A 27,540-nucleotide genomic window follows, 5' to 3' on the forward strand; every position below is an offset into this window, starting at 1 on the left:
GAAACACGGAAACGTAAAACAACAAGACTTGATGATAATGTTCGATGGTTGAAACCCATGTATGATAGGTATGTATTACTCTTAAAACATTCTCTTGTAAAACTATAATCATTTTACAAATTAATTAATTGACTCGATGTCTTTGAATTGTTCTGTTTTTTGTGTAAATGATAATATAATTCACGTAGGGTCATTTCCAACATAATGCAGTTCTCATTATTATGTTCATTTTTTGTCACGAACATTTGTTTCTCATGTTGTAAAAGTAGAATTTTGTGTAGCACTTTGAGTGGTAGATTTTTAAGTCGTGATCAAATAAAATTTCTAATATTTGACAATTTCATAATGCAAGAAGATAATCATGCATTATGACACTCGTCAACTATTGGAACATTTACCTAATCATGAAGAAAAAACCATATGAGAATCATATATTTACTATTTAGTACAATTCTCACCAATAACAAAGATAATTTTAAGAATTTCTATCCAATTCAAGTAAAATTATATATTCTATTGACTTCGTTTCTTACAAGGGTAACGTGGACAATGGATGTCAATCCACTCTCATCCATACAAGCAAATTTCAACACATTTTGACCAAAAACTTGGTCGAAAGAGGTTACCATATATGGACATGAAAGATGCTTTCTAACACGAGACAAAATGTTCAAACACCTATGGTATATTTAGAAATGATTGCATAATAATATTCAATCGCCAACAATTCAACTAAAGAAAGATAATTTCAATTCTACTAAACAAGTGTATAAAATAAGCAAGAGAGAAAACAAAGAATCGCATTGAAAATAACTATTACAAGAGTTCCTTATTTATAGGGTTCCAACCGAGGTTGTTACTGTTGGATTGGAACCACGTGGCTTTATCAAGTCAAGTCACTCAGTCTACTATACATTTAATAGATTGACAACGGATTAGCCGCACTAAATCTTTGTTTCATTATTACAAATGTTACATCAATCATTCATTGAAGATTGCCTACAAATCTTTTAAAAGACAGTAAGGGACTTCAACCAAAGGAAGCTTCCGATGGAGGGATGGCTTTGGTTAATTGAGAGGGAGCTTCAGCCCTCCAGTGTTGGAAACTTTGGAAAAGGGAGCATCGGGCCCTTTTTGACTTATTGTCTGACACAACGTTAACTTTATGCTCCACGTGGTCTATATGTGGTCTTCAACTGGAATTTCAGAGTGCCGAAGCGTAACAATAGTCCCATAATTCTCTGCATGATTATTCATGTAATGCACAGACTTATATATAGAAGAAATTTGTTAGAAAGGTAATTTTGACACCACAACTTATAAAAGGTGTGGTACGAACTTATGTAAAAATAAAATTTTGGAAGAGATAGAGAATCAGCTGAGGAATTTAATCTTAGGCTATTTGCTCCGAAGTGATCTTGCACCTAAGCCCCTGCCAAAAATATGAATGCCAAAGCTAAAGTGGTGTGCCTCTACTATTCGCTAAAGCTATAGAGGTAATTTTCAAGAGGCATGTTTTTGAAGAGTTAAAAACACGGGGCGTCCTTAATTGTTGTGCCCAAATGATTTGCTATCATACATTTTTAAGAAAAGGCAACTAGGAAGATTCAACTTTCCACATACGTAACCATCACCACATTTAATGAATAATGATGAGTGCTACAGAAAGTTCCTTAAAGGGTGGCGCGTAGTCACGCGTGACTCCGACGCTCTGATATGGACCGTAAAATTTGAATCAGCAAACATTATGGTTGGTTCAGATTGAGCCTTAGATGACCGGTTAGATGGTTAGGATCGAAATCCAATGGTTGAGGTTGGTTACCCTCGCCTATAAAAGGCTATGGCTTTAGGAAAACATTCCTCACTTTGGCAAAAAAGGAAAATTAAATCTTTGAAACCTCTCAACCCTTTTTGCATTATCCACTGCCATTCAAAATTTTTTGGCGAGATCCTTAAGAAATTCGATGAGTTGTGTCCTCATTTTGTTAAGTTTTTCCCATCAATAGGCTTCATCTTTCTTCTTTACAAATGTTTTTATCTTCTAATGGGGTAATCTAATATTAGGACTAGCTACATAGATGGGGGTTACCTTAACCAGTACTATCGATCTTGTCCAAGCTACTACGGTTGGTCAGAGCATTTTACCTATTAGAGAAGGTCATATAGATTATGACTCAAGTTGAAGGCAACTAAAATTCCTTCAATTGAAAATGTATCCTACCTGGTAGATTTGAGGAAAAAATACTGCATTCCCTACAATATTGAAATCTTAGCCCCATCTTCCGATGAGCAAACCTGCTTTTCTAGCTTAGGTGTGTCATCGTTAGTAAGTTTCTTCTGAAAGGGGACTTCATCTGCCCCTTCATCCTTTCTATAGGACTGTTCTGAGGTCATACGGGCTGACGCCTACCCAGCTTGTCCCCAATGCTCGGGGCCAATTAGTAGGGACCTATTTCCTCTAGAAAAAGACCTCCTTTGGTGAGGACATGTCCCTACACATTTTCCAAACCATTATCCAGCCTAAGGTTTTGGGAAAAAGGATTCCAATGGTTGGTACTCTCTTTGTCCGTGGGGTCATATTTCCTATTCGTTATAAACCTTCCTTCCTCCATCAAAGGATGAAATGAGACTCGGTTCTAGGTAAGGAGACAGTAGCAAATGCGTGAGGATACTATGGCTCCTCACGTGATAGTTCCAACTTTAGTTGTAATGTTTTGGTAATGGAATTGATTCGGACTTTTGATGTTGTAGGCGTCAGTTGAATGCTTCAAGTTGATTGAGGCTGAGTTCGGTGTAGTTGAGGACATTTACCTTCGTACACTATCTTCTAGGAAGTTCGAGCAGTAAGTGTTGGATAATTTAATTCTTTAAATACCAGATCTTTCATGTTAAATCATCAAGAAATATAATAATTAAAGCGGAAGCATACCTGAATCTGACATGGTTAATGCAATATGGATTTCGCGGTATGATCTTCCAAATCTACACGCAGTCTCCTTTTCCTCTCTGTGATGGGATGCAGTAGAGAATGAACAATTCGTTTCGTTGCGTGTGATCTGGGGACCATAACCTATTTATATGAGGATGCCCTTTGACCTAATTCGGCCCATCATAGAATTAGGACTTGGGCCCGGTCTCTACACATATGTAAACCCATACTTTAATTGGATACATTAAAGCCCAAAATCGAAACCTTATTAGATCACTTTAATCGGGCTCAACCGAATTCGATAGCCTATAATTTAACACACAATTATTTACACATACAAGCCCATCTTTAATTAAAAAATCCTTACAATCTCCCACTTGGGCTATATGTGTCACCTTATAATTGTGCATTAAACATAACCTTATGAGTACTCAGAATTTTGCTATCATTACCGAATGTATCCCCAAACAATCCCGTCCATCAATCATATCAACATAGGATCAAAGCGGCTTTCGCTACCGAATATAGCTTTCATCATTGCCGTAACATCGACGGGTTAGGAAAAAGGGATTAGAGCCCTCGTCTGTTGCTATAAGTAGGTGAGGGACAAAGTAGAGAAGGTCAGCAGCGAGGCTACTGACATTGAAGGTGAGATGCGATCCCCTCCCAAGGATAAAGAAAAAAATGGAGGATGTCTCCAAGAAGAAATACAAGGTCTCCTCCACTGGAGAAGAGGGTCGATGGCCAGCCCATTACCTTAAACGAAAGTCCCACGAAAAAATTGATGGAAGCCTTTATTGCTGTAGCCAAGCCAACTCTTATGGAGCCCTCAAGGCAAAGAATCATCGAAGAGGGTGAGGACTTTGAGTGAGTCAACTGCTTCTGATGTTGCTCTTTTCCTCAGGCTCTCCGTCTCAAAAAGTAGCAATGAGTTGCTCTGAAGGTTCTGTCCATGCTTCCACCAAAGGTTCAAATTGCAACTTCCACATTTCACAAGTACTGGACGAATAGGTGGCCGAACTTCATGGAGACTAGTGATTCAATAGACACATTTACCAACATGGTAAACCAGGTAGGGAGTGCCTTTGGCACCGCCATAGAAGCTGAAGTCCTCTTTAAAAAACTTCAAAAGAAAAATAAGTTGTTATTGAATAAGGTCTCCCAGGCCAATGAGATAACCATGAAGGCTAAAGTCGAAGCTAAAGCTATAAGAAAATAGCAAGTTGGGGAGTCTGTGAAGCTCGTCTCTGCTTTAGCAGAGATTGAAAATCTGAAGAAGAAAGTCCACTTATCTTAAAGTGAAGTGGCTTCCCTGACTAAATGAGTGGAGACTTCGAATGCTCATCAAAAACTTATTATTGAGGCCTTAGAGAAGGCAAATAAAAGAACGTGGTATTAAAGCAAAAGATGAGGGAGCTCAACTCTAGGGGTTGCTAGCCTCACTGACGAGGTGGGATGTGTTTGAGAAGAGCCCAATCTGCTGGCAATGATGCTGTAAAACAATACATAGCCAACTTCCACTTAACCAAGGAGTATCAGCGTTCACCAATATTTGTGAAGGTTTTCATACATCGAGGTGGTGGAATGGATTGAGTTTATGTCAGAGTTTCTAGACAAAGGAGAGCCTGAGACCTCAATAGAGAACATCTGTGTCATTAAGCTTAAAGATGATGAAGCTGGAGATGAGCATTTAACTTCCAAAGTAGATGGTCCTCAAGTTATTATCCCTTTTACTGGTGCTCTTTCTCTTCCTCCACTTATTTAGCTTATAGGATTTATTTTTATTTTTCTTATTTTTACTTCTTTGTAAGTGGCTTCGCCCTCAATGTAAATATTGTTGTTCATTGAATAGCAAATTCTTTCGTTACATTTGTGTACTTTAATCGAATTTCATTTGTTGTTATTGCTTTCATATTGATCTTCCTACGTGCCACTGATTTTTAATTAGACAAGTGGAATTTCTTCACATTAGGATTTTACAAATGTTTTGACTTCATCTTTCCTCATCATGAGTTTGAATGATTCATCCATATAAGGCTTCCCTACAACTTTTCTTAATAGGAAGAATGCGCTGTCCACTTTTGACTAGAATGTGGGTGATTGAAGTGCCCACACTTTCCTACCTGGTGTGTGGCTTGCCCTGGGTTCTCCTACAACCTTTGTCCTTGGGAGGAATTTTCTCCTTTAAGGAACTTAACAAGGTTACCTTCACTGAATTTAAACAAGCTTTACAATATTTACAAAATCTTTTACTGATAGTACCTCTTCAAGAATTCTTTATTCCAATGAAGAGGTTGTGCCTTTCTGTCAAAACTTTCGATCCTATAAGTTCCAGGTCAAACCTCTTTTTCTGACTCAGTAGGGACCTTCCCAGTTGGGGCCAAGGGTCCCTATCCCTGGTTCTTTAGATAATAAAAATACTTATTGCAATACAAGGTCGTTTGCATCGAAGGATTTTTTCTTGACCTTAGAATTGTAGTATCGAGTCATCTTTCGTTGGTAGGTAGCTACTTATCTTGGGACCCATCCCTTCTTTCATCAAGAAAATCCAGCTCATACCTCCTCAACTCATCATTAGATATTTCATTGAAATTCAAGCGGGCAAAAGATGGTAGACCTACTTCGACGGGGCTCATAGCCTTAGTTCCATAAGCCATAGAGAAAAGAGTTTCTCTTATAGCCATCCTATTAGTGGTTCATTTATTCTATAGGACGTGGGGTAACTTGTCCACCTAAGCCCCTTTTGAAGCATCAAGATTCCTTTTGAAAGTGTACTTGATGGTCTTATTAACTGCTTCTACTTGCCCAATAGCCTAGGGAAGGTGGAGGTGGAAAAATGCTTTTTGATTCCTAGCTTCTCGCATAAATCATATATCCAACAATCTCAAATGATATTTCTACAATAGAGAATGAAAATACTTTGACGATGATCAAGTTGATAAATCAATACCTCGTTTGTTTGGACCGTTTTCACGGAAAAAACTTGACAAGATGCAAAACAAGTTGAAGTTCCTACTCATGGCGTTGATAATATTTTACATTCTTGATCTGAAATTGGCACTGCTACCAGAACCAACAAATGGAGAAACCATTGCCGTAAGAGCCAAAAGACAAAAACATCAAGAAGATGAATTTATATGCTGCAACCATTCTCAACGCTCTATTCGATTGGTTGTATGATCTATATACCAACACATCTTCAAATATGGAACACTTTGGAAAGTAAATACAAAGTGGACGAAGATACCAAAAATTCCTAATCTCAAGATATTTTGATTTCAAAATTCTTGAAAATATTCCCCTTCTTCTCCAAATTCATGAGTTGCAAGTTCTTGTCAATAAGTTGAAGAAGGTCAAAATTGAGTTCTCGAAAACTTTTCAAATGGGAGTAATTATAGCAAAACTCTCAGAAACTTGGGAAGGATATCAAAAGAAAATCATGCATAATTCCGAAGATTACTCTTTGGAACAATTTTAGAAACATCTTCGTATTAAGGAAAAGTCAAGGGTGAGAGATAAGAATGACCATTCTTATGAGAACACTTTCAAGGCAAATGTTGTGGAGAAGATCGGACCTTCTAAAAAATTCGACAAGAGAAAGCCTTCAAGGAATTTTAACAAGTTTAAGAAGAAGTCCAAATCTGCAAAGGAAAGTTGACACCAAAAACAAAACAACTTCGAAGGAAAAAGTGAACTCAATCAAAGAAGACAATATTGTGGCCATCATAAGCGAGATTAATGCAATCAAAGGAAAAGTTCCTAGATAGTGGTATAATACATGTGCAACTGTACATGTATCATGTGACAACTCCTTGTTGAAAACATATTATGAAGTGGATGGAGATCAATATATTCAAATAGGTAACAAAGTCCACTCCAAGGTGGTTGGAAGAGGAAATGTAGAGATCATCTTCACTTCCGGCAAGATCTTTACCTAGACAAATAGGCTACATGTGCCCAATATGAATAGGAGCTTACTTAGCCATAATCTCTTAGGAAAATTATGCATAACAAGTGTTAATGAGTCCAGTAAATTTGTACTATTCCTAAATGTAAAATTTGTTAAAAATTGTTATTCTTGTGAATGAATGGTTAAATTTTGTACCTTGACAAGATGATTGATAATAAAGTTGATTTTGCTCATATTATTAATTAATTTACTTTATGACATGCTAGATTGGGTCACAAAGGTAAGAGTACCATAAAAAGAATGTTAAAATATAACTTAATATCATATAGTGAAAATGATTTATTTAAATGTAAAATATGCGTAGAATCTAAGATGACTAAGAAGCCTTATCAAAGTGCAAATATGACTTCTAGTATTTTAGAATTAATTCATATTGATATTTGTAAATTAAATGGTATGTTAACTAGATGTGAAAATAGGCATTTTATTACCTTTATAGATGATTGCTCTAAATATAACTATGTTTACTTAATGAAACATAAACGTGAAGCCTTTCATAGGCTTAAAACATATAAGAATGAAGTTGAAAGTCATTTAATTAAAAAAATAAAAACTCTAAGAAGTAATAGAAGAGAAAAATATTTTTCTAGTTATTTTAGTTTGTTTTGTGAACAAGAAGGCATAATTCATTGATGTTCTAGACCTAGGATACCCGAAGAAAATGGTTTGACTGAAAGAAAAAATAGAACTTTAGTTGAAATGATAAATGACATGTGAACTTATGCTAAGTTACCATTTAATTTACAGGGTGAAGCATTGTTGAGTGCATGTAAAATACTAATTATGATTCCTTCAAAATTTACAAAGGTTTCTCCTTATGAATTATGAAAAGGAAGAAAATCTAATGTTGGATACTTCAAAGTGTAGGATGTCTCATTTATTGTAAAAACACAAACCCTAATAGGACCAAGTTGGGTCCAAGAGGCATCAAATGTGATTGTGTTGGATATGTTAGTAATTGTAAATCATATCGACTATTAAATTTGGAGACCAATGTGATTATTGAATCCAACGATGTAGAGTTCTTTAAGAATTTACTGTCTTCGAATAATAAATTAAGGGAAACTCTTGAAAAGATCTCAAGCTCTAGAGGGATACATGATGAAACATCTTCTAGAGATGTTCATCAATTTAGTAAACCTCGAAGAAGCAAAAGAACTCGACTTAAGAAATCTTTGGGACCAAATGAAATTGACTCTCGATTTACTTCTCTTTACTTAGTAGATAGAAATGAAAAGAATGTTGTAAGAACAACTCATTTTGTTCTGCAAGTAGAAATCGATTCCAAAATTTAGCTATGGCTTCTTGTGATAGCGTCTCTTTGAAAAGTTGCAATTAACGATGAAATAGATTCAATTATGTCAAATGATACATGAAAATTTGTTGATTTACCACCAGAATTCCAACCTATTGAATGTAAATGGATGTTTAGAAGAAAGTATAATGTTGATGACTCTCTCAACACCTTTAAGGCTAGACTAGTAGCCAAAGGTTATCGACAAAGGAAAAGACTAGACTCTTTTGAAAGTTATACATCGGTGGCTAGAATAACATCAATTAAGATATTATTCGCATTGGCTTCCATATATAACTTACATGTTAATCAAATGGATGTCAAGATGACATTCTTGAATGGACATCTCGATGAGGAGGCTTATATGGAACAAACCGAAGGGTTTGCTCTATTTGAAAATGAACATAGGTGTGCAAATTTGTAAAATCATTATAAGGTTTAAAACAAATATCTAAAAAATGGCATGAAAATTTTGACTTAGCTATTGCTTCATTTGGTTTCAAGCATAATAGTGTAGATAAATATTTGTACTCCAAATTATGTGATAATCATGTTATATTTATTTTCTTATATGCTGATAACATGTTGATTATGAGTAATCACATGAATGGAATAGAAAAAACTAAAAAGTTTCCATCTTCCATATTCAAAATGAAGGATCTTGGACAAGTGGATATTATTTTAGGTATCAAAGTTACCAATGGGGGTTACCATTTAAGTCAATCACATTATATCGAGAATATGATAAATAAGTGCAAACATTTGAACACAAAAGAATTTAGTACCTCTCTTGATCTAAGTTTAAAACTCATAAAGAATGATAGAAGAGCAATTGCCTATTGTATTCAATTTACCCTCTCGAGTTCTCATTAAGCCTATATTTAGCTAACTCAATTGCATATCTCTATGTGAATCAAGTTTAGTTAAACGAGTTCTTTGGTTTAAAAATTTAATTATGACCACAATAATTAGTACAGATATTTCTACACGTCGTACCAATTTACTAGATTTTACTATATGGTTTAAATCCTAAACTCACCTCTTGATTTGTAAAAGATTCATAAAATCATCAAATAAGTAATCAAGTAATTTAATGAATTAAACTCATAATAAAATCAACACAAACAAATAAAGAACAAGAATCTTAAATAAAAGATGTAAAGGGTCTCAAAATGGATGAAATTATTCTACCCCAACATCTGTTCATTGTTAGATTTCTAAACCAATCGTGTGTACATCTACTTGTTTTGAGGTATTTGGATTAAAAATCAAACAATACAAATTTTTTATCTGCTTTCATTGAATATTGTTAAGAAAAATTAAATTAAGTGCTAAAGTATGGTCATTGTGAAAACGACAATCGAGACGCTTAGGTCCACTTTATTACTTGATACGATCATTACACTTGTGGATACAAAATTGACAAAACTTAATAATGAAATCTGAATTTGTAGTATTATCAGAAACTGGGAAAGAAGTTGAGTGGCTTAAGGATCTACTTTATGAGACACCTTGGGACCAAAGAACACATCTTCAATACTTATGTGTGATAGTCAAGCCACACTAGCAAAAGCATATAACGAGGTATATAACATAAAGTCTAGACATATGAGTCTAAGACATGACAGTATGAGGAAATTAATTAAGAATGGAATAATTTTCCTAAATTACGTTAAGTCAATCGAGAACTTAGCTAGTCCTTTTAACTAAAACTCTAAATAGAGATTTAGCAACGCCTACTTCAAGTAGGATGTGGTTGAAACTCTTGAACTAAAAGGTCCATCAATGATGGCAACCATACCTGTCAATACTAAACAAGTAATTCTAGGTTCAAAAGGTAACAGCAAGTCATTCGATATGTGGATAGTTTTAGCATTATAAAATTTGCGATAACCCTATTGTAATGGAATAGTTTTGGTTTTTATTGAAATGAGAATTGAGATATAAGCTCTTAAAGAAGTTTAGTATTAAGTACAAGTATCTCTAAAAAATAACAAAGATACTGAAAAAATTTCGTATAAATAAATTTCAAGGTGATGTCACCTCAATAGAGAGTTAGAGTTTCTCTCTTAAAAGGTTGTTGAAAAGGATGAGCACAAGGTCATATTAGTGCAAAGGGAGATTGAAGAACTTGAGATTGCGTGATACTTGTGTGTATGTATTCTTATCGGTATTGTCACATGGAATAACTGGTTCAAAGCTTCAACGTTACCTTTAATTTCGACTTTACTCTGTTTGAATTACACTATGGTTAGAATAAAATCGAAAGATATCTAATCCTTATACATAAGTATTGTATATTTTGAATATGAGATTTTATTGAATATTGAACAAGTGAAAGATTGTTGAAATTGTTATTCAAAATCAATAAAAGTGTGTGGAATGAAAAATAGAATTGGAGGTCGAAATGTTGGCCTATGCGACTGCATACGCCAGAAAGTCTTGCGGTCACATGGTGATTTGCAAGGCCATTAAATGATCTATGCGGCCGCATAGGTTTGTTCTATGCACCTGCATAGAACATTTCAATATCCGTTAAGAACCGTATTTGTTTGAATTTCTAGTGGCCTTTCGTGTGTTTTGGCACCATTTCGTGTTGCACTGATTGATGCCTATAAATAGGAGATTGATGATCAATACAAATAATGTAGAAACATTTGAAAATCACTTGTGATAAAAAAAATCTTCATTCGACAAAATAATCAAAGCTTTCTCTCTATCATATTCAATTTCTTCTTTGTGTTCTTAAGTTTTGAAGGATTTTACTAAATGTTTAGTTGTTAATCCTTTTCAAGGCTTGATAAGTCTTTTAAACCATTTGCCAAGAGTCCTTTAAGCATCAAGTTCAATCCGATAGGTGGCAAATATCGTTTAAGAACAACGATCACGTGTTTGAATCTCCATTCAATTTCTATTGTTGTTCCTTTTTGTTTCTTCATATTGTTATTCAATTCTTCTCCATCTCCTGGCATGTAAACCATATATCCAACATAAAACGTATATACTAAACCATTAATTCCAACACAGACAACTAGTGAGTTGTTGTTGCAGATTAATTTCCCGTTTGGTCCCTATTCTTTCCAAATTTTAATGGGTGGAATGATATTTTTTTGAAAAATGTGTGGCTGAAAAAGAATTAAAAGTTTTTTATTTGCGTGTAATATTATTTTATGGAAGATTGTGTGGTTGAAAATAAGAATGAGAAAAAGAATGAGAAGGAGAATGCGGGCTAAACGGAGGCTAAGTTCCAAACTTGCTTTCACCCCTAATGCTTGATTGAATGGACCACTGTCTCGTAACACCAGACTACCCAATCCTTTTTGAAGTCACATGCGATCCCATTTAATTCAAGTTATTTTACGTCTTCCATTGGTTGAGCCAGCATCGTTCGAGATTTAATGTTGGTGCATAGAGATTCTGGTACACTGAATATGCTTATGAGATAGGTCGTGATTGTTTGTATAACATATTAACTTTGATTGACTATTTTTTAAAGTAATTCAGTTTGTATCAAAATAATAGCTTGCGTATTGTTGTTAAAAGTTGATAAAAATTGGTGGGTCTTATCAAATGTGTAATGACAGAGAAGAAAAACAAATTATGAGTCTAATGAAATGTATAGTTAAAAATGAAGTTTGACCATCTTTTTAACAAAAGCTTTACAAATTGTCCCAAGTGACTTCTTTATTAACTTTGATTAACAAAAAAGGGATTTAATTTAAAATTTATTTATTTACCTCTAAGTATTTTTTCGGGACATTTGTTATGTAGGTGATGCTTTTGGATACATACACAAAGACATTGACATAGGATTAAATTTGGAAACGAGTTGTCAAAAAATATTTATGAACTCATACCAGGGTAGTTAAAATATCATTTTCTGTTAATTCTGCAAGGACATTTGCAAGTTCTTCGAGAATTTATATTTGTAATTCTGTTTTCACAATTTGATTTCTTTTTTATCTTTTTCTTAAAAGCATTGCCTTCTTGGCTTTGTTTGGAAATGGAACATAAAAAGGTGCATTACTGATATGGCTACTGCAGAGATGTAGAGAAGATGAATACTGAGAAATAATTTTATTTCATCGATCTGAAAATATTGTACAACAGTCATACAATGCCAGAAGAAAGGAAAATACAGAATTCAAATTGACACAGTCAAACTCCAAACAGACTCATCAAACTACACAACTAAATTAAAACAACTGATATTTATTCACCCAGACTTACACTCAAAATAGATTTAAATATCTTAATTAAGTGCTAATTTGCAGCGAAATATCTACTGACCAAAAATGCTTGGACCGTAGGTGGAGTTGACCATATTGAGGAGGGGAGGAAGCTGCAGTTTGATAAAGAAAATGACTGGTACAGAAGCAATAGTGATTATTGGTATGAGAATCAGAGGATTCTTCTTAGCAAACACAAGAAAGACAGTAGAACTAAAGGCAAACATTAGATATGTTACGGAGAAGAACAAGGAAACTAGGCCGACTACCAATCTGTTGGGCAAGGTATTAAGAAAATCATTAAACCCATAGCGGGATGTAAAAATGGATAAGAAGGATAGAACACTAGTAACAGATGAGACAAGTGCAAGAGAATCTGAAATGGCAAAGACTAAGAAGGGCATCTGGTTAGAGAGAATGGGGAGGCCATCACTGTCGTTCCCTCCAGGAACGGTGATTGCAGCAGCAAATGCCACTGTAACAATGAGTGATGCTACAACTGAGCATGCAGAAGCCATTCCTGTAGTCCATTGTATTTCGCTTGCAGCCAATTTAGCATGCTGTTCATTGAAGATAGCCAGTGGTGTCTTCTTCTCACGATTCTTTGATTTAATTTCTTTAGGCGTTAAAAGACTCTCCACTTTCTGCATCAAACAGAAAATAATTGATCGCAGATCAATGATTCTAGGTGAATGCATTTTCTGGATGAAGACCGGAAATGTTCCCAAAAAAAAAAAAAAAAAATGAAAAGAAAAAAAAATCTAAAAATCTCCGTTTTATCTGAATTTTACTGCTTTCAAATTGTAAGTGGACCCATTAAAAAGCAATTCTTTCCAGCCGGAGCTTAAAAATGAGAAAACTAAGAATATAATTACCTTAAACCACTTGAGTTCATGCTGCATTTGAAAAATCGCTCCACGATTATGATCCGGTAAGTCTATAGCGGGTCTGTATCCCGCCAAATGCAATATATTGTTATTCCGACGATCAGTTAAGAACATCTTATCCCTTCCAACATTCTTCTCTAGAAGAACCTTAAGAACCTTTTCACGACGGTATATTACAGCAAGATGAAATACTGAATGCTTCTCTTCTTCATCTGTAAAATCTATCGAGGCAGGAAAAGAATCTAGAATTTCAGCGACAATCTCTTCTACTCCATTCTGTGCCGCTAAAAGAAATGGCCCCTTAAATATTGAGGAAGCTACGTCATTTGACTCATTTCCCAAATTTTTAACATGTGAGCATATGAATTTGACTAGCTGAAGTGCTTGATAATGCTTCAATTTTTTCTGACGAATTCTCTTCATAGGTTGTACTGAGGTTGCAAGAAATCACATTAGTTCACACCTAAATAATCTATTTCTTTGTATGTTAATTGATTGCCAGAGCATATTTCTTACCTAGAACTTCAAGCATTTTCCATAGTCTTCCTGGTGTCTCTGGGCACGCTGCAAAAGAAAAGCAAACCAAGCTTTCAGACTTTGAAAAGTAAACTCTTGCTAAACATGGACTGATTATTAGTATTGGAACTTGAAACGTGCCTCGGAAATTTTGCAGTGGAATATATACTAGGATTGCTATGCTGAATATCTATTAAGGTAATTGTAAGTACTTTCCTCTTGAAAATTGATTCTTGGAGCACCTATGCAGTTTAGGAGAAGAATTTGGTATTTGGTCATGCCCTCATTTTGCACACTATTTGGCATCCCAATTAGCATTAATATACATTGGTTGAACCATTTGACCATTCACTATTACTCGACAAGGGTGAAGTTTTTCCATTTAATTCTTTTTGTAGATAGTTTTGACGAATAAAAAATAAATAAATAAATAAATCCTCTGATTTTTTTTTTTAATTGTTCATTGTAGAACCAAAAAAAAAAAAAACGAACAATTAAAAAAAAGAATGCAGCTTTTTCTTCTTCTCTTATGTTAAATGAAAAATTGCGCAAACCCTGTAAATCACTACAACATTTGATATACAAGGTTCTCATCAGTTCACACATCACTTCCATCGTTTATGAAGAACACGTTTAAAACATTGAAAAAGGCATAAATTGTCCTAGAGTAAATTTTCTTATAAATTGTCATATATTTTCCTTTGAAACATTTACAGAATATATAGATACAAGAAGGAATTATTTCAAGACCTATTCTTAGCCTATACACTATACATGGCTGAACTCATGGTGGATCCTTGAATTAAGGGATTTGATACAAGCATACAGCTAAGGTTTCTATTTGCTTGTGATTTTAATGACTCACGCCAACACTCCCCCTCAAGTTGGTGCATAAATGTCTCTAATGCCCAATTTGTCAAGGGAGTCATTAAAGTTCTTGTTAGAAATTGCCTTTGTGAGTATATCTGCGGTCTTCCGACTTGACAAAAGGAAATCGAATAATCTTCTCCTCAAGATTCTGCTTAATGAAATGCCTGTCTATCTCCACGTGCTTTGTTCGATCATGCTGGACAGGATTTTGTGAGATATCAATGGCAGCTTTATTGTCACAAAACGAGTTCATCTCCATGCTAGGACCAAAGCCAATCTCCATTAGTAACCTTCTAAGCCATAGTAGTTCACACAACCCTTTTGCCATGCCTCTAAACTCGGTTTCAGCGCTGGACAGAGCCACCACCTTTTGCTTTTTACTTTTCCACGTAACTAAATTCCCTCCCACAAATGTAAAGTAGCCTAAAGTGGATTTTCTGTCCAAAACATTCCCTGCCCAATCCACGTCTGTGTACCTTTCAATATTCAAGTGATTATTCTTAGAGAACATCAACCCCTTTCTTGGTGAGGATTTCAAGTGGCGAAGCATTCGGATCACCGCATCCATATGCTCTTCACTCGGATTATGCATAAATTGGCTCACAACACTTACGACATAGGCAATATCAGGGCGAGTATGTGACAAATAAATAAGCTTTCCCACCAATCTTTGGTACCATCCTTTATCTGTAGGCATTTGGTCTGTGTACTCTGTGAATTTGTGATTTTGAGCTATGGGAGTGTCTACTGGCTTGCACTCTAGGAGCCCCACCTCCGACAGTAGGTCCAGCACGTACTTTCGTTGAGACAAGAAAATGCCTCTTCGTAACCTTGCCACCTCTATTCCCAAAAAATACTTAAGTCCACCCAGATTCTTCATTTCGAACTCACCTGACAATTGCTCTTGTAGTCTGGAAATTTCTTCGACATCTTCCCCGTAATAATTATGTCATCTATGTAAACAATTAGAGCCGCTACCTTCCCTTACCGATGCTTTAGGAAGAGAGTGTGATCCGCATTACTTTGATCAAAGCCATACCTTCTCATAGCCAAGCTAAATCGCTCGAACCATGCCCGAGGTGATTGTTTCAATTCATATAATGCCCGTTCCGACTTTCATACAACCTTGGTTCCAGAAGAGGATGTATAGCATGGAGGGATATCCATATAGACTTCTTCTTCAAGATTGCCATGGAGAAAGGCATTCTTTACGTCTAGCTAAAGCAATGGCCAATCTAAAATCGGTGCAAGAGATAGTAAATCTCTAACAGTATTTAGTTTGGCTACGGGTGAGAAAGTCTCCGTGTAATCTATACCGTATGTCTGTGTAAACCCCTTCGCCACCAACCTTGCCTTGTATCGGCCAATGGATCCATTAGCTTTGTATTTAATTGAAAATACCCATTTGCACCCCATTGTCTTCAGGTAATGGTATCAACCTCCACATATTCTTTTTCTGTAAAGCTTCCAATTCCTCTTGTATGGCTTGAGCCCACTTAGGATCACCTAAGGCTTCCTCCACACTATTTGGAATGTGACAGGAGGATAATGTCTCTGTGAAAATCTTAATGGGCTCAGATGGATGTTGAGTGGACATATAATTTGCAATGGGGTATTTAGACCGTCTCTCTTTTTCATCAGGGGAGTATCTGTTATGTGGCTTTCCTCAATTTTGCCTGAAAGGCAACACATATTCCACGGGAGCATTCGAGTTAACAGCATATGGAGGTGTAGTAGGAGAGCTTACCTCAGGATTGTTCTCAATAGGAGAGTCGGGTACTATCGAGGGAAGAGGATCTTGACTTTCTTCGTTTATAGACTTTCCATGAACAGGAACTTCTTCACTCTCAACTTCAGCTATGTTCAAATCCTGCAGCTTTGTAGTTTCATTATTTCTGGTTCCTTCAACTTCAGTTTCATGCTCTCCCATTAGTCTCTTGTCATCGGTAGCAGGAGCTGCCATTAACCAATTCAGCTCTTCATCCATAGACTCCCCCTGAAGATCTGAATTGGGTACCATGGGAGAAAAGAATGGTTCGGATTCAAGAAAGGTGGCATCCATTGTGGTATATGTTTTGTTAGTAATAGGGTCAAAGCATATGTAGCCCTTTTTATGTACCCCGTAGCCCAAAAACAAACATCTGACATCACATGGATCAAGCTTGGTACGTTGGTTTTTGTGGAGGTGAACAAAGACCACACAACCAAGAGCATCAACACAGTAGGTAAAGAAACATGAGAGGAGAGCACTTGCAAGGGATTTTTAAAGTGTAAGACTTCGGAGGGCATGCGGTTGAGTAGGTATACAGCTACAGCCATGACACTACCCCATTGGCGTGTTGGAACGTGTGTGCAGAGAAGAAGAGCACGGGTTGTCTCCAGGATATGGTGATTTTTTGTTTGGCGATGCCATTCTGTTGTGGGGTCTGAGAACATGAGGTTTCATGGAGGAAACCATGCTGCTTGAAGTATGCTTGGAAACGGTGATTGGCAAACTCCCCTCCATTATCTGACCGAAGAATTTGAATCTTGGCAGAAAATTGGTTTCGAATCATTGCATGAAAAGCCTGAAATATTGGAAACACCTCATCTTTGGTCTTCATAGGGTAAAGCCACGTCATTCGAGTGCAGTCATCCACAAAAATTACAAACCAACGATGACCAAATAGAGTAATTCTCGGGGAGGGTCCCCAAACATCATAATGTATTAAAGCAAAGGGAACAGTACTTTTATTCAGATTTGCAGGGTAGGAAATTCTATGGCTCTTAGCCAAAATGCAAGTATCACATTTAAACTCAACTTTATGTAAATGTAAGAATAAATTCGAAAATAAGTGCTTCAAGTAACCGAATGATGGATGCCCCAAGCGACGATGCCACAACTATATTTCCGTTCTTTGCTACTGATCAGATGATGCACGTGATGTGTTGTTCCTCGACTAAAATCATCTAAGTAATATAACCCCTCCTCTTAGTACCACGCCCAATAATCTCCTTGTTGAGAACATCCTGGAGAAGACAAAAGGTAGGATAGATCAATACTACACAATTGAGTTCCTCAGTTGCTTGACTTACAGATATTAATTTATTTGATAATGAAGGGACAAGGAGAGTATGGGATAAGGAGAGTGAGGGTGATAATGGCACTTTTCCAGCCCCTGTGACTGGATATGCAACTCCATTTGCATTAGCAATGCAGGTCTGCCGTGGTTGAGTTGTATGTGAGAAGTCCTTGAGGTCAAAAGTCATGTGATCTATAGCCCCCGAGTCTATAATCCAGGCACCCGCATCCGATGAATTGGAACTACAAAAAACTTGTCCACGATTACCTTGGTCCACAGAAGTGGAAGAATCAGTCAAAGGGATAAGCGAGAGTTGAGACCCAACTGTGACTACAGCAGCTTTGCAGTGCCTTCCTCAAGTGTTGTGGTGTCTCTTTTTTTCCTAGCTTGCAGCTGATGCCTCCACTCGGGATACCCATGCAACTTGAAACAGGTATTGCGAGTGTGTTTGGTATTTCCATAGTGTGTACATTTTTCTCCATCGGATGGACCCTTCAACTTGGAAAATGAGTTGTGTTTCCCAGTCACCAACTTTGGTTGTTGGCCAAGTTTCGAGCTTTTAGTGGCCATAACAGCACCGCTGGTTATAATCTTTGTCCCAGATGTCATCACAACCTAGCGAGTGTCCTCCCTTCGAACGTGTGTGTAAGCCTGCTCGATTGTGGGAAATGGTTTCAGTTGGAGTACATCGCTTTGAATGTTATCGAGTCGATCATCTAATCCATCTAGGAAAATGTAGACTCTTTCCTCCTGTAGTAAGGAATTGTATTTTTGTATATCTGTTGCACACTCCATGGGATTAGGACGTCGAAAGTCTATCTCACGCCACAGCCCTTGTAAATCGTTGTAGTATTTTTCAATTGATCCTCCTCCCTGCCACATCCGAGTTACCCTATGCTAGAGGTCATAAACTTGTGAAGTATCAGTTCCATCAAAATATGTAGTAGCAATGGAGTCCCAAAGCTATTTGGCCGTTGGGAAGCGGATGAAATTCACAACCAGAGACGGGTCCATTGAGTTTATTAGCCATCCTTTCCCTATCACATTCTTGGTACGCCATTTACGAAATGTCGGATCTATTTCAAAAGGTTGAGGAAAGTCTCCATTAATATATCCTAGTTTGTCCTTGCCTGAGATGTACGTCTCAGCCACCTGGGACCATATAGCATAATTGGATCCATCCAACTTAATGCTAATCGGTACAATAGGGGAATCGGTGATCAACAATTGTGATGTGGTCTGGACCTTTGTCATTTTGGTCGTAAGGTTGTCAAGAATTGAATCAATGGAGGTGTTTGGTGGCTGTACCAAATCAGTGGAGTCAGCCATGGATTCCAAGTTGTTTGGGTTCCCTTTCTCTGTCAGTTCACAGGAAGCCCAAGACCATGCTCTGATACCATGTCATAGAGTGAATTTTCTTATAAATTGTCATATATTTTCCTTTGAAATGTTTACAGAATATAGAGATACAAGAAGGAATTATTTCAAGACCTATTCTTAGCCTATACACTATACACGGCTGAACTCATGGTGGATCCTTGAATTAAGGGATTTGATACAAGCATACAGCTAAGGTTTCTATTTTCTTGTGATTTTAATGACTCATGCCAACATAAATATTAAAGGGCTTGGAAATAATCTATTTATTGCTGAGTCTCACATAAATTTATTATAAATATTATGCTCAAACTCAAGAGCCTCCTCTAGAAGTCCACATCACACACCCTCAAAGAGAGGAGATCTATTTTATTGGATGATTATGTTCTATCTTGGTGTGGTCATGTTGTAGATCAATCTGATAGTATTTATGTTTATACTCTAATAAGTGGCAAGAAGGATGAGATACCATCTATGGATCACGACCAAATCGGAGTTTGTGGAATCTCCAGGTTAAACCCAATGGCTGTAATTAAAAAGTACTCAAAATGTCGAATGATACAACACTAGTTTAGTGAATAAAAATAGTACACTAACAATGATACTTGATAATGAATAAGTGTGTGTAAGGGAGACTAACAATATGTTCCACTTCGGAAAGCAGAAGTGTCGTCAGCCATCAGCTCCAACGTAAATCGTAGGTGTTCGATTGATTTTGGGTTGAATTTAATCAAATCGAGAGCCAAATCTACAATTTCAGCAAGAACACTATCAGTTTAAACAATTTTTATCCCAGAAGGATTTCAAGATTATTTTAGTAACGTTTTGTTTGCGAAGCTAATATGTTCCATTAAAATTAAGGGTCAAAGTTAAACATACCAAAGAATTAGAGGACGATTGATATAAAATATTGTATTTAACGAACTAACCATGCCAAAGAAATTGAAGTTGTTAGAAATCAATGCAATAACCAGCAGAGAAAAGAATTGAAGAGTCTGTCAAGGAGGGTGGCACTCCTGCACAGGCAGTGAAATCTACTGGCATTGTATGTTCAAAGAGATTGTCAGTGTATAGGGAAGAAAATAAGGCGAGAGAAACTGAGAAAGTAGAAGTTTACGTTGAACTTTCTAGGGAGAAGTTGTGAAAGTGAGAATAAAAATATTTATTTTGTCGTTCTCCCAGTTTATAAAATATTCTCCTCCTTTGTATTTTTATCTTTCCAGCGAGTTTCTATCTCGTGTTTTTCGTTCCCGCCAGCGCCATGTCTGGTGGGATGTTATCCAACCAAGTGTATCTATATAGATCTTTCTTGAGCAATATAACTTTAAGTACTCACCAAAATATCTTGCATTTATTAAAGATCGCAAAACATTCAGACCAGCTGCACCTTTGAGTAGATTATAATAAATTTCATCTCTCATGCCGAAACTTAACAAGTAGGAAGTCATCTCTCTATGATCTCGATTTGCAGCAACTTGAATTGGTAACAATCCTTTGTTGTTGGAAAAACTCAGCAATTCTTGTTTTTTGTTCACGAGCAGGTCAGCTGTTTTGACATTTCCAAGCTCTGCCGCCGCATGAAGAGCAGTATCGCCGGAGTTATCCGTCTGAGTCAGTAAGCCTGGCGGCGTCAATTCAACCAGCTTCGAGATAAAGAAATACCCGTCCTCTCTTAATGGCCACGGAGAGTGCTGTATCTCCAAATTCAGGCCTGAATCTGAATGCTTCTTCCTTATAACAATTGACGAATCTCCGAACAACATTCCATTTGCCATGAACTAATGCGTCATTCACTTCTTGTAACCGGTCGCTTGGTCCATCCAAAACTGCGGAACATGGATGCTTACATAAATCTTCATTCTCATTACAAGCAAAAGTAAATACCAATTATCAGCACACATGGAACTCAACAATTCCCATCACTCACCGTTTCTATCCTGGAATCGCGACGTGGGCAGCTCCATCATCTTCACAACTGATCTCCCAACTGCAATTTTAGCACAACACACACTCCACAAAACCTTATGTTTTATACTCAGGTTCCTCCATTGTGGGGCCAGCTTTAGATCTTGTTCACTGACTTAAGATTTTTCTATAATTTCTGGTCCAGTTAAACACTGTAGATCATTCTGACTCAAGCCAAGTTTTATTTAGTCCTCTAACTTTATTTTATTTAATTTGATCCTTTAAAGTGTACTTTTATTATGGTGCCTCTGTTTTGTGGGGATTTTAGTAGATTTTGATAAAATTGATAAAATTTGTGAATGAAAAGTTGTGAATCCCATAAAATGTGTGATTAAAATTAATTATTGATTTTGACTTAAGTATCATTAAAAAAATTTAATTATTAAAGTGTAAGATTAAAAGCTTATTTGGAAATGTTTATAAATAAAAAAAATGAGTGGTAAATAAAAAGATAGTACTTATGAATCCCACGAAATTTGTCAATAAAAAGTAGTGTGAATGTTTATATTCATTAGCCAAACTAGGATAAGACGCCACACAAGGTCAAGTGGCCTAAAATACTTAGTTATCATTTTATGTATAATTAATATCAAAACTACTTAACAATGTATTCACACGAAAATGACTCAAAAGTATTATTGACTTAGCATACGTTTGGGTTCCTTTTTAGTTAGTAAAAATTTACCTTTTAATGTCAATTAATGGATTTCACCATGCTTTTTTCTCCTTTATGGCCTTAAATTTTTTTAAAATTTATTTTCAATCACATATTTCATTAGATGCATAATTTTATCAACATTTCGGCCACATATTTCATCAAATACTTCAAAATCTATTAAAAATATAATTTTTAACAAAATCAAGCAGTAACTTTATTGAATTCATAATTACTATTCACTTATTTCTATCAACTTATAGTTTAGTGACTAAAGCGGAAACAAAACAGAGGCTTATTACTTTAAATCAAACTTTGGATTGAATGCGACATTTCATGAAAAAACGTGTCACCTTTTCAGAAAACGTGGTTATTGACTTGAGTCAATGAGTTACTGAAGCAGACAAAATCTGAAATAACGATAATGTAGGGAATACTGAAATTGAAAACTGTCCAACCAACTTTGCGGCGTTTTATCGAATATCGCTACATCAGCCATCAAAGCTCTTTCATTTAGCAATAGTATTTTGATATCATTTTAATCACACATCCTTCAATACACACGAATTCAAATTTTTTTTTATTTTTTAGCTACACATTTCTCATCAATATACTATTCAAAAATTCGAATATCACTATGTCAGCCATCAAAGCTCTTTCATTTAGCTCATGTTTGATCTTCATTCTTTAAAAACAAAAATACATTTTTAAATAATATTTTGACATCATTTCAATTACATATTTTTCAATAAAATAATATTTCACGCAAATTCAAAATTTATCCTTATATACTATTCAAAAATTCAATCTTATCAAAAGAATGGAGCTCAAACAAGAGCTTAATTACCGAAAATAAAGAACATTTTTTTTTTTTTTTTACGTTTATGATTTATATGAAAGAAAAAAATAGAAAGTGAGCTCAACTTCTAGTTGCTCATGCTTCCAATGAATTGTTAATTGGCTTAACTAATAAATAATTACATGTAGGGCGCCTTCGTTTTCTTTATTTGATTAGGGAATAAGATTATGTGATATAAGATTAAGAGAAATTGGAGTTCTGCATTATTCTGTTGCATTTCAAAATTTTAAGTATTGAAAAAAGAATTATGGTGTATTTCTAACTTTAAAAAAAAAAAAAAATGGTGAAGTTACCCTTATGTAACTTTTTCTGCAAATATAAATTAGATAACTTACTTCTCGTTTACCTTTTAAGTGAAAAATACTTTAAAGTAATCCTCGGTGACCATTAATTACCTGCCAAATGATCGTCAATTTGTCGTGTGCGCCTCATATGGACAATTAGATAATTGAGTTAAGTCGCAGCAAGATTGAAAATGTTGAAAGAAAAATGGGATTTGGTACTTGTGATATTTGAGCAAGCAGAAATGCTTGATCAGATAGCTCTTCGGGAAATCAAAATTTTTAATCTTCAACGACGGAAGGGTGATTTTTTTCATGAGGAATTACATCCATTCGTACTTGAGTTTCTAATGAGTATATATAGATGATAGTATCGAAGTTATAAACAAGTGAGAATGCGTGCATATAAACTTCTTACATTATTGAAACCCTAAACTTTAGAATTCTTCAAAGTTGTCCATAGTTCCTTTTAAGAGTTCTAATCTTTCTTTGATGCAAATATACCAATTCTTGTTACATCATTGAGCTTCTTTGTCAATGTATCCTATATAATCTCAAAATGAGACGAAAAAAATCTATCTTTTAGGATATGTTAATAAATATTTAGATCCAAATATGTAATTAACACAATAACAAACAAAACGTCACTTTTATTGTCTCTAGATGATTAAGGTAATTAATTAAATTAACACTAAATTTGAACAATTACATAAACATATAGATCAAATGCAGTAAAGTAAATAACACCATTTATGATCATGGAGGAAAACCCTTCTCAGGATCAAAAACCTCTGAACAAACTTGCTAATATAATCCACTAAAGAAGTTAATTTATAATTAGTCCACACACAACTAAACATTAACTGACTCTAGCTACCTCATGTGTAAATTACAAAGAAACTCATTCAATTGTGCGACCACACTTCCTAGTAGGAATGTAAATAAGTCGAGCGGAGCCTAAGTTTGCTGCTCAGGTGCAACTTGAGTAAAAAATAATAGAGCTTTTTTGGCCCAAGCCGAGCTAAATGTGGTTCAGCTCGGGCTTTTCGAGCCAAGCTGAACTGGCTCTTTTTTTTTTTTTTAATTTTAATTTTTTTAGTATTAACTATTGCAATTGCCTTTAAAAATGAAGATCATAACAGCCTTTATTTTTAAAAGAAGTCGTGCCTGCATTTTCTAAAGCCAAATGAAATTCATGACACGAGTCGACTTGAGTTCAGGCCAACACTTGAAAATAAGGCTTGACCCGAGCCTCTACTCGGTTCCAACGGGCTAGCTTGGGCTTTTACGAGGCTGAGCCAACGGCTACTGGCTTCCCTAATTTCCAGTAACTCTAGACTAATTTTCTCTCCGTGTGGATCACCAAGAACGAACTCGTTTCATAGTATTGGAATTCGAAGTGCCTTTTCTCCTACTACAAAACTCTGAAGGCTTATAGGTGAAGGTAATGATTTTTTGTGTTTGATCTTCAAATTTTTTGTGTTTTGATTTTTGAGTTGAATATAGAGGATTGTGGCTCAACTAATAAAATAAGATTTTTGGAGTGAATTATAATGAATTGATCTTGGGGTTGAATCAATAGAACTTTGGAATATATTTAGAATCTACAAAAGATGTTCTCTAGTATGAAATAATGATTCAATACTCATTGGAATGAAATATGATATGTATATTTATAATGGGAAGTGTTTTGTGGTGAAATAGGATTGAAAATCAACGTTAAGATCAAAACATGATTCTGTATCGTCGAACTGTGCTCGAGCAAAATACCTCGCTTCTAGCGAGCAGTTGACACACTGCTCGAGCGCTAGGTGCTCGGAGGTCGAGCGTCGGTGCTCCTATTTTGGACACTAGAGCACAAACTAAGCTCCCCAAATCTTGATCTACTTCTTGAAGTTAGTTTCTTGATCTTCTTCTTGAATTTCTTTGACTTCTTTTTGGACTTTACCAACCCCAAACTATTTTGTCTATGATTACAACTCAATGACTCCCATTTTGACATTAATTACATATAAATTAACTCATAAATTTGAATCAAAAAATTGCCAATTCGAAATTTAGAAATTGCTAAATCTAACTCTCAAATTGAAGCAAGCCAAATTGAATTTGATTCTGTTAGTCGGTTTGGACTTTTAGTTCAAATTGAATTAATTTTTAAAAATAATTGTCTGAGTTTTGTGTCCACTTAAATTACAAGAACTAAAATAACCAAATAATTTTAAAATACAAGAATTATTGGCTGACAAATAAAATTAAATTAACAAAAACGGATCAACAAAAAACTTATTTGTTGCATTTTATGTATGACGTAGTATGATTGCCTGAGCAAGAAAAAATGCTAAATATAATATAATGAGCTTGTAAAATAAAATTTTGGGTGCTATTATTTACCGGCAACTTCATAGACTGAAAAGAATTGAGATATAGTATTGAGATTAAGGTTTATCTTTTGATTTTTATTTTTCTTAAAAAAAAAATGTAAGTTGGTTAGGTTGGTTCAATTGACTAACGGTTTGAAACTTCAAGCCATAATAGAATCAACCCACTATAGTTTTATTTAAAAGAAAACCAAATCAAACCAATGATTCATGGCAAACGAACTTAAATTGACTTGAGTTGGTTCGATTTGATTGGTTTGATCGATTTTTCGATTTTTTTGTCCAAACCTGTAACTAACATTAATAGTTTTTGCTTACATTAAAGTTTTTTTGGGAAGTGATTATAAATAGTAAAAAAAAGTAGTAAATAAATAGATAGTACTTATGAATTTCATGAAATTTGTGAACAAAAAGTGATTTGATTGTTCGTGGACATTAGTTAAACTAGGCTAAGACGCCGCAAAAGTTTAAGTGGCCTAAAATACTTAATTGTATCCACACAAAAAAGACTAAAAGCAATATTGACTTAGCATATGTTTGGTTTCCTTTTTAGTTATGAAAAAGTTACTTTTTAATGTCAAATAATAGTTTTCACCATACATTTTGCTCCCTTTTTGCCTTCATCTTTTAAAATTTATTTTCAATCACATATTTCATTAGATCAACAATTTTATCAATTTTCTAACCGCAATTTCATCAACTTTTATGAAAATCTATTAAAATTACATTTTTTAACAACTAAACTGTAGCTTTATAGAACTCATAATTACAATTCACTTATCCATTACTTATTCCTATCAACTTATAATCTAGTGACTAAAGCAGAAACCAAACAGAGGCTTATTAATTTAAAATCAAACTTTGGACTGAATGCAACATTTCACGGAAAAACATTCCCACCCCATCCCCCCGACCCCACATCCTGCGGCCCCCGTTCAATAAAAGGTGTTTATCGACTTGAGTTAATAATTTATAGAAGCAGACAGAATCTGAAATAAAGATAACGCGCTTTGACAACCTCAATCACTCACAGGGGCCTGGCCCTTTTTTTTTTTGAATTTTTTATACATAGGTGCTCCACGCATCTGAGATGCTGGCATGGCTTCTGTAACCCATTTTATGTCATTTTAGCTTAATTCTGAAATAACTCTATCCAACCAACTTTGCTATGTTTTAAATATGAATTTATTACCTTTGTCACTTCGTTCACTGTCGCCTGTGCTACGGGCCCCAAAGCTCTTTCTTTTAATTATCGAAATTGAAGGGCAAGTTTTTACATTTGTAATTTATATGAATGACAGTACAAAATAGATAACTTACTTTTCTATTACTTTTTAAGTGAAAAATTATTGTAAAGTAATCCTCGGCGACCATTAATTCCCTGCCAAATGATCGTCAATTAGTCGTGTGCGCCTCATATGGACAATTAGATAATTGAATTAACTCCCAGAAAGACTAGTACCTGATGGAATTATTGAAAATGTTGAAAGAAAAATCGGATTTGGTACATATGATAGTTGAGGCAGCAGAAACTGAACAAAGCAGTAAGGCAAATTCATTTTGTCTGCTTGATCAGACAGCTCTTCGGGAAATCAAAATTTTGAATCTTCAATCACGGAACGTTTCTTTTTTTCATGAGGAGTCGCATCCATTTATACTTGAGTTTCTAATGAATATGTATAGATGATAGTATGGAAGTTATAAACAAGTGAGAATGCATGCATATAAACTTCCTACGTTATTGAAACCCTGAATTTTAGAATTCTTCAAAGTTCTTTGCTTGATGCAAATATACCAAGTCTAGTTATATCATTGAGCTGTTTGTCGATGTATCCTATATATAATCTCAATAATGAGACCAAAAAAATGTCTCTTTTAGGATATGTTAAGAAATATGTAGGCCAGAATCAAGGACGGATGTAGCTTATGGCCAGCTAGGGCGGCCGCCCTAGCTGGCTTCACCGGAACCGTCACGCCGACCGTCGGAAAATCAGTTTTTTTTTTTTTCCCTTCAGAATTCCAGACGTTCAGTGGCTTCACTGGCTTGGCCGCTTGGGTGTTGCCTGTTGGGCTGTTGGGCTTCATTTTTATTTATTTTTTAAATCCGGCCCAATTAAAGATGCCCAAATGACCTGCCTGCTCCACTCCAATATACCCAGATTTTTACAATTACAATTGACAACTCAAAGCAGAGTTCAAAGGCGTAGACGGAGTGACCAAATTGAAGATTCAAGGTTCCCAGATTTTTCCCCAAATTGCCACCACCCA

The 27,540-nt window shown here is 35.3% G+C and overlaps 2 protein-coding genes across 2 annotated transcripts in view; one reads left to right on the forward strand and one right to left on the reverse strand.

Moving 5' to 3' along the window:
- Window positions 1-12,253: 12,253 nt before the first annotated feature.
- Window positions 12,254-21,245, reverse strand: LOC111381115 (ankyrin repeat-containing protein ITN1-like). Its single transcript, XM_023004843.1, has 6 exons — window positions 21,062-21,245; window positions 20,471-20,960; window positions 19,775-19,882; window positions 13,826-13,873; window positions 13,298-13,740; window positions 12,254-13,066 (listed from the first exon to the last, which is right to left on the reverse strand). The coding sequence occupies exons 2-6, from the start codon at window positions 20,907-20,909 to the stop codon at window positions 12,476-12,478; spliced, it is 1,629 nt and encodes a 542-aa protein (XP_022860611.1). The 5' UTR covers window positions 20,910-20,960; window positions 21,062-21,245; the 3' UTR covers window positions 12,254-12,475.
- Window positions 21,246-26,737: 5,492 nt separating this feature from the next.
- LOC111381117 (zinc finger MYM-type protein 1-like) overlaps window positions 26,738-27,540 on the forward strand; it is a 3,024-nt gene continuing 2,221 nt past the window's right edge. Inside the window, exons 1-2 of the mRNA XM_023004845.1 lie at window positions 26,738-26,949; window positions 27,033-27,191. Coding sequence (XP_022860613.1) covers window positions 26,738-26,949; window positions 27,033-27,191 — 371 coding nt within the window. The remainder of the gene's footprint in view (window positions 26,950-27,032; window positions 27,192-27,540) is intronic.

This window comes from Olea europaea, unplaced genomic scaffold, assembly GCF_002742605.1.
Source record: "Olea europaea var. sylvestris unplaced genomic scaffold, O_europaea_v1 scaffold2258, whole genome shotgun sequence".
NCBI lineage: Eukaryota > Viridiplantae > Streptophyta > Magnoliopsida > Lamiales > Oleaceae > Olea > Olea europaea.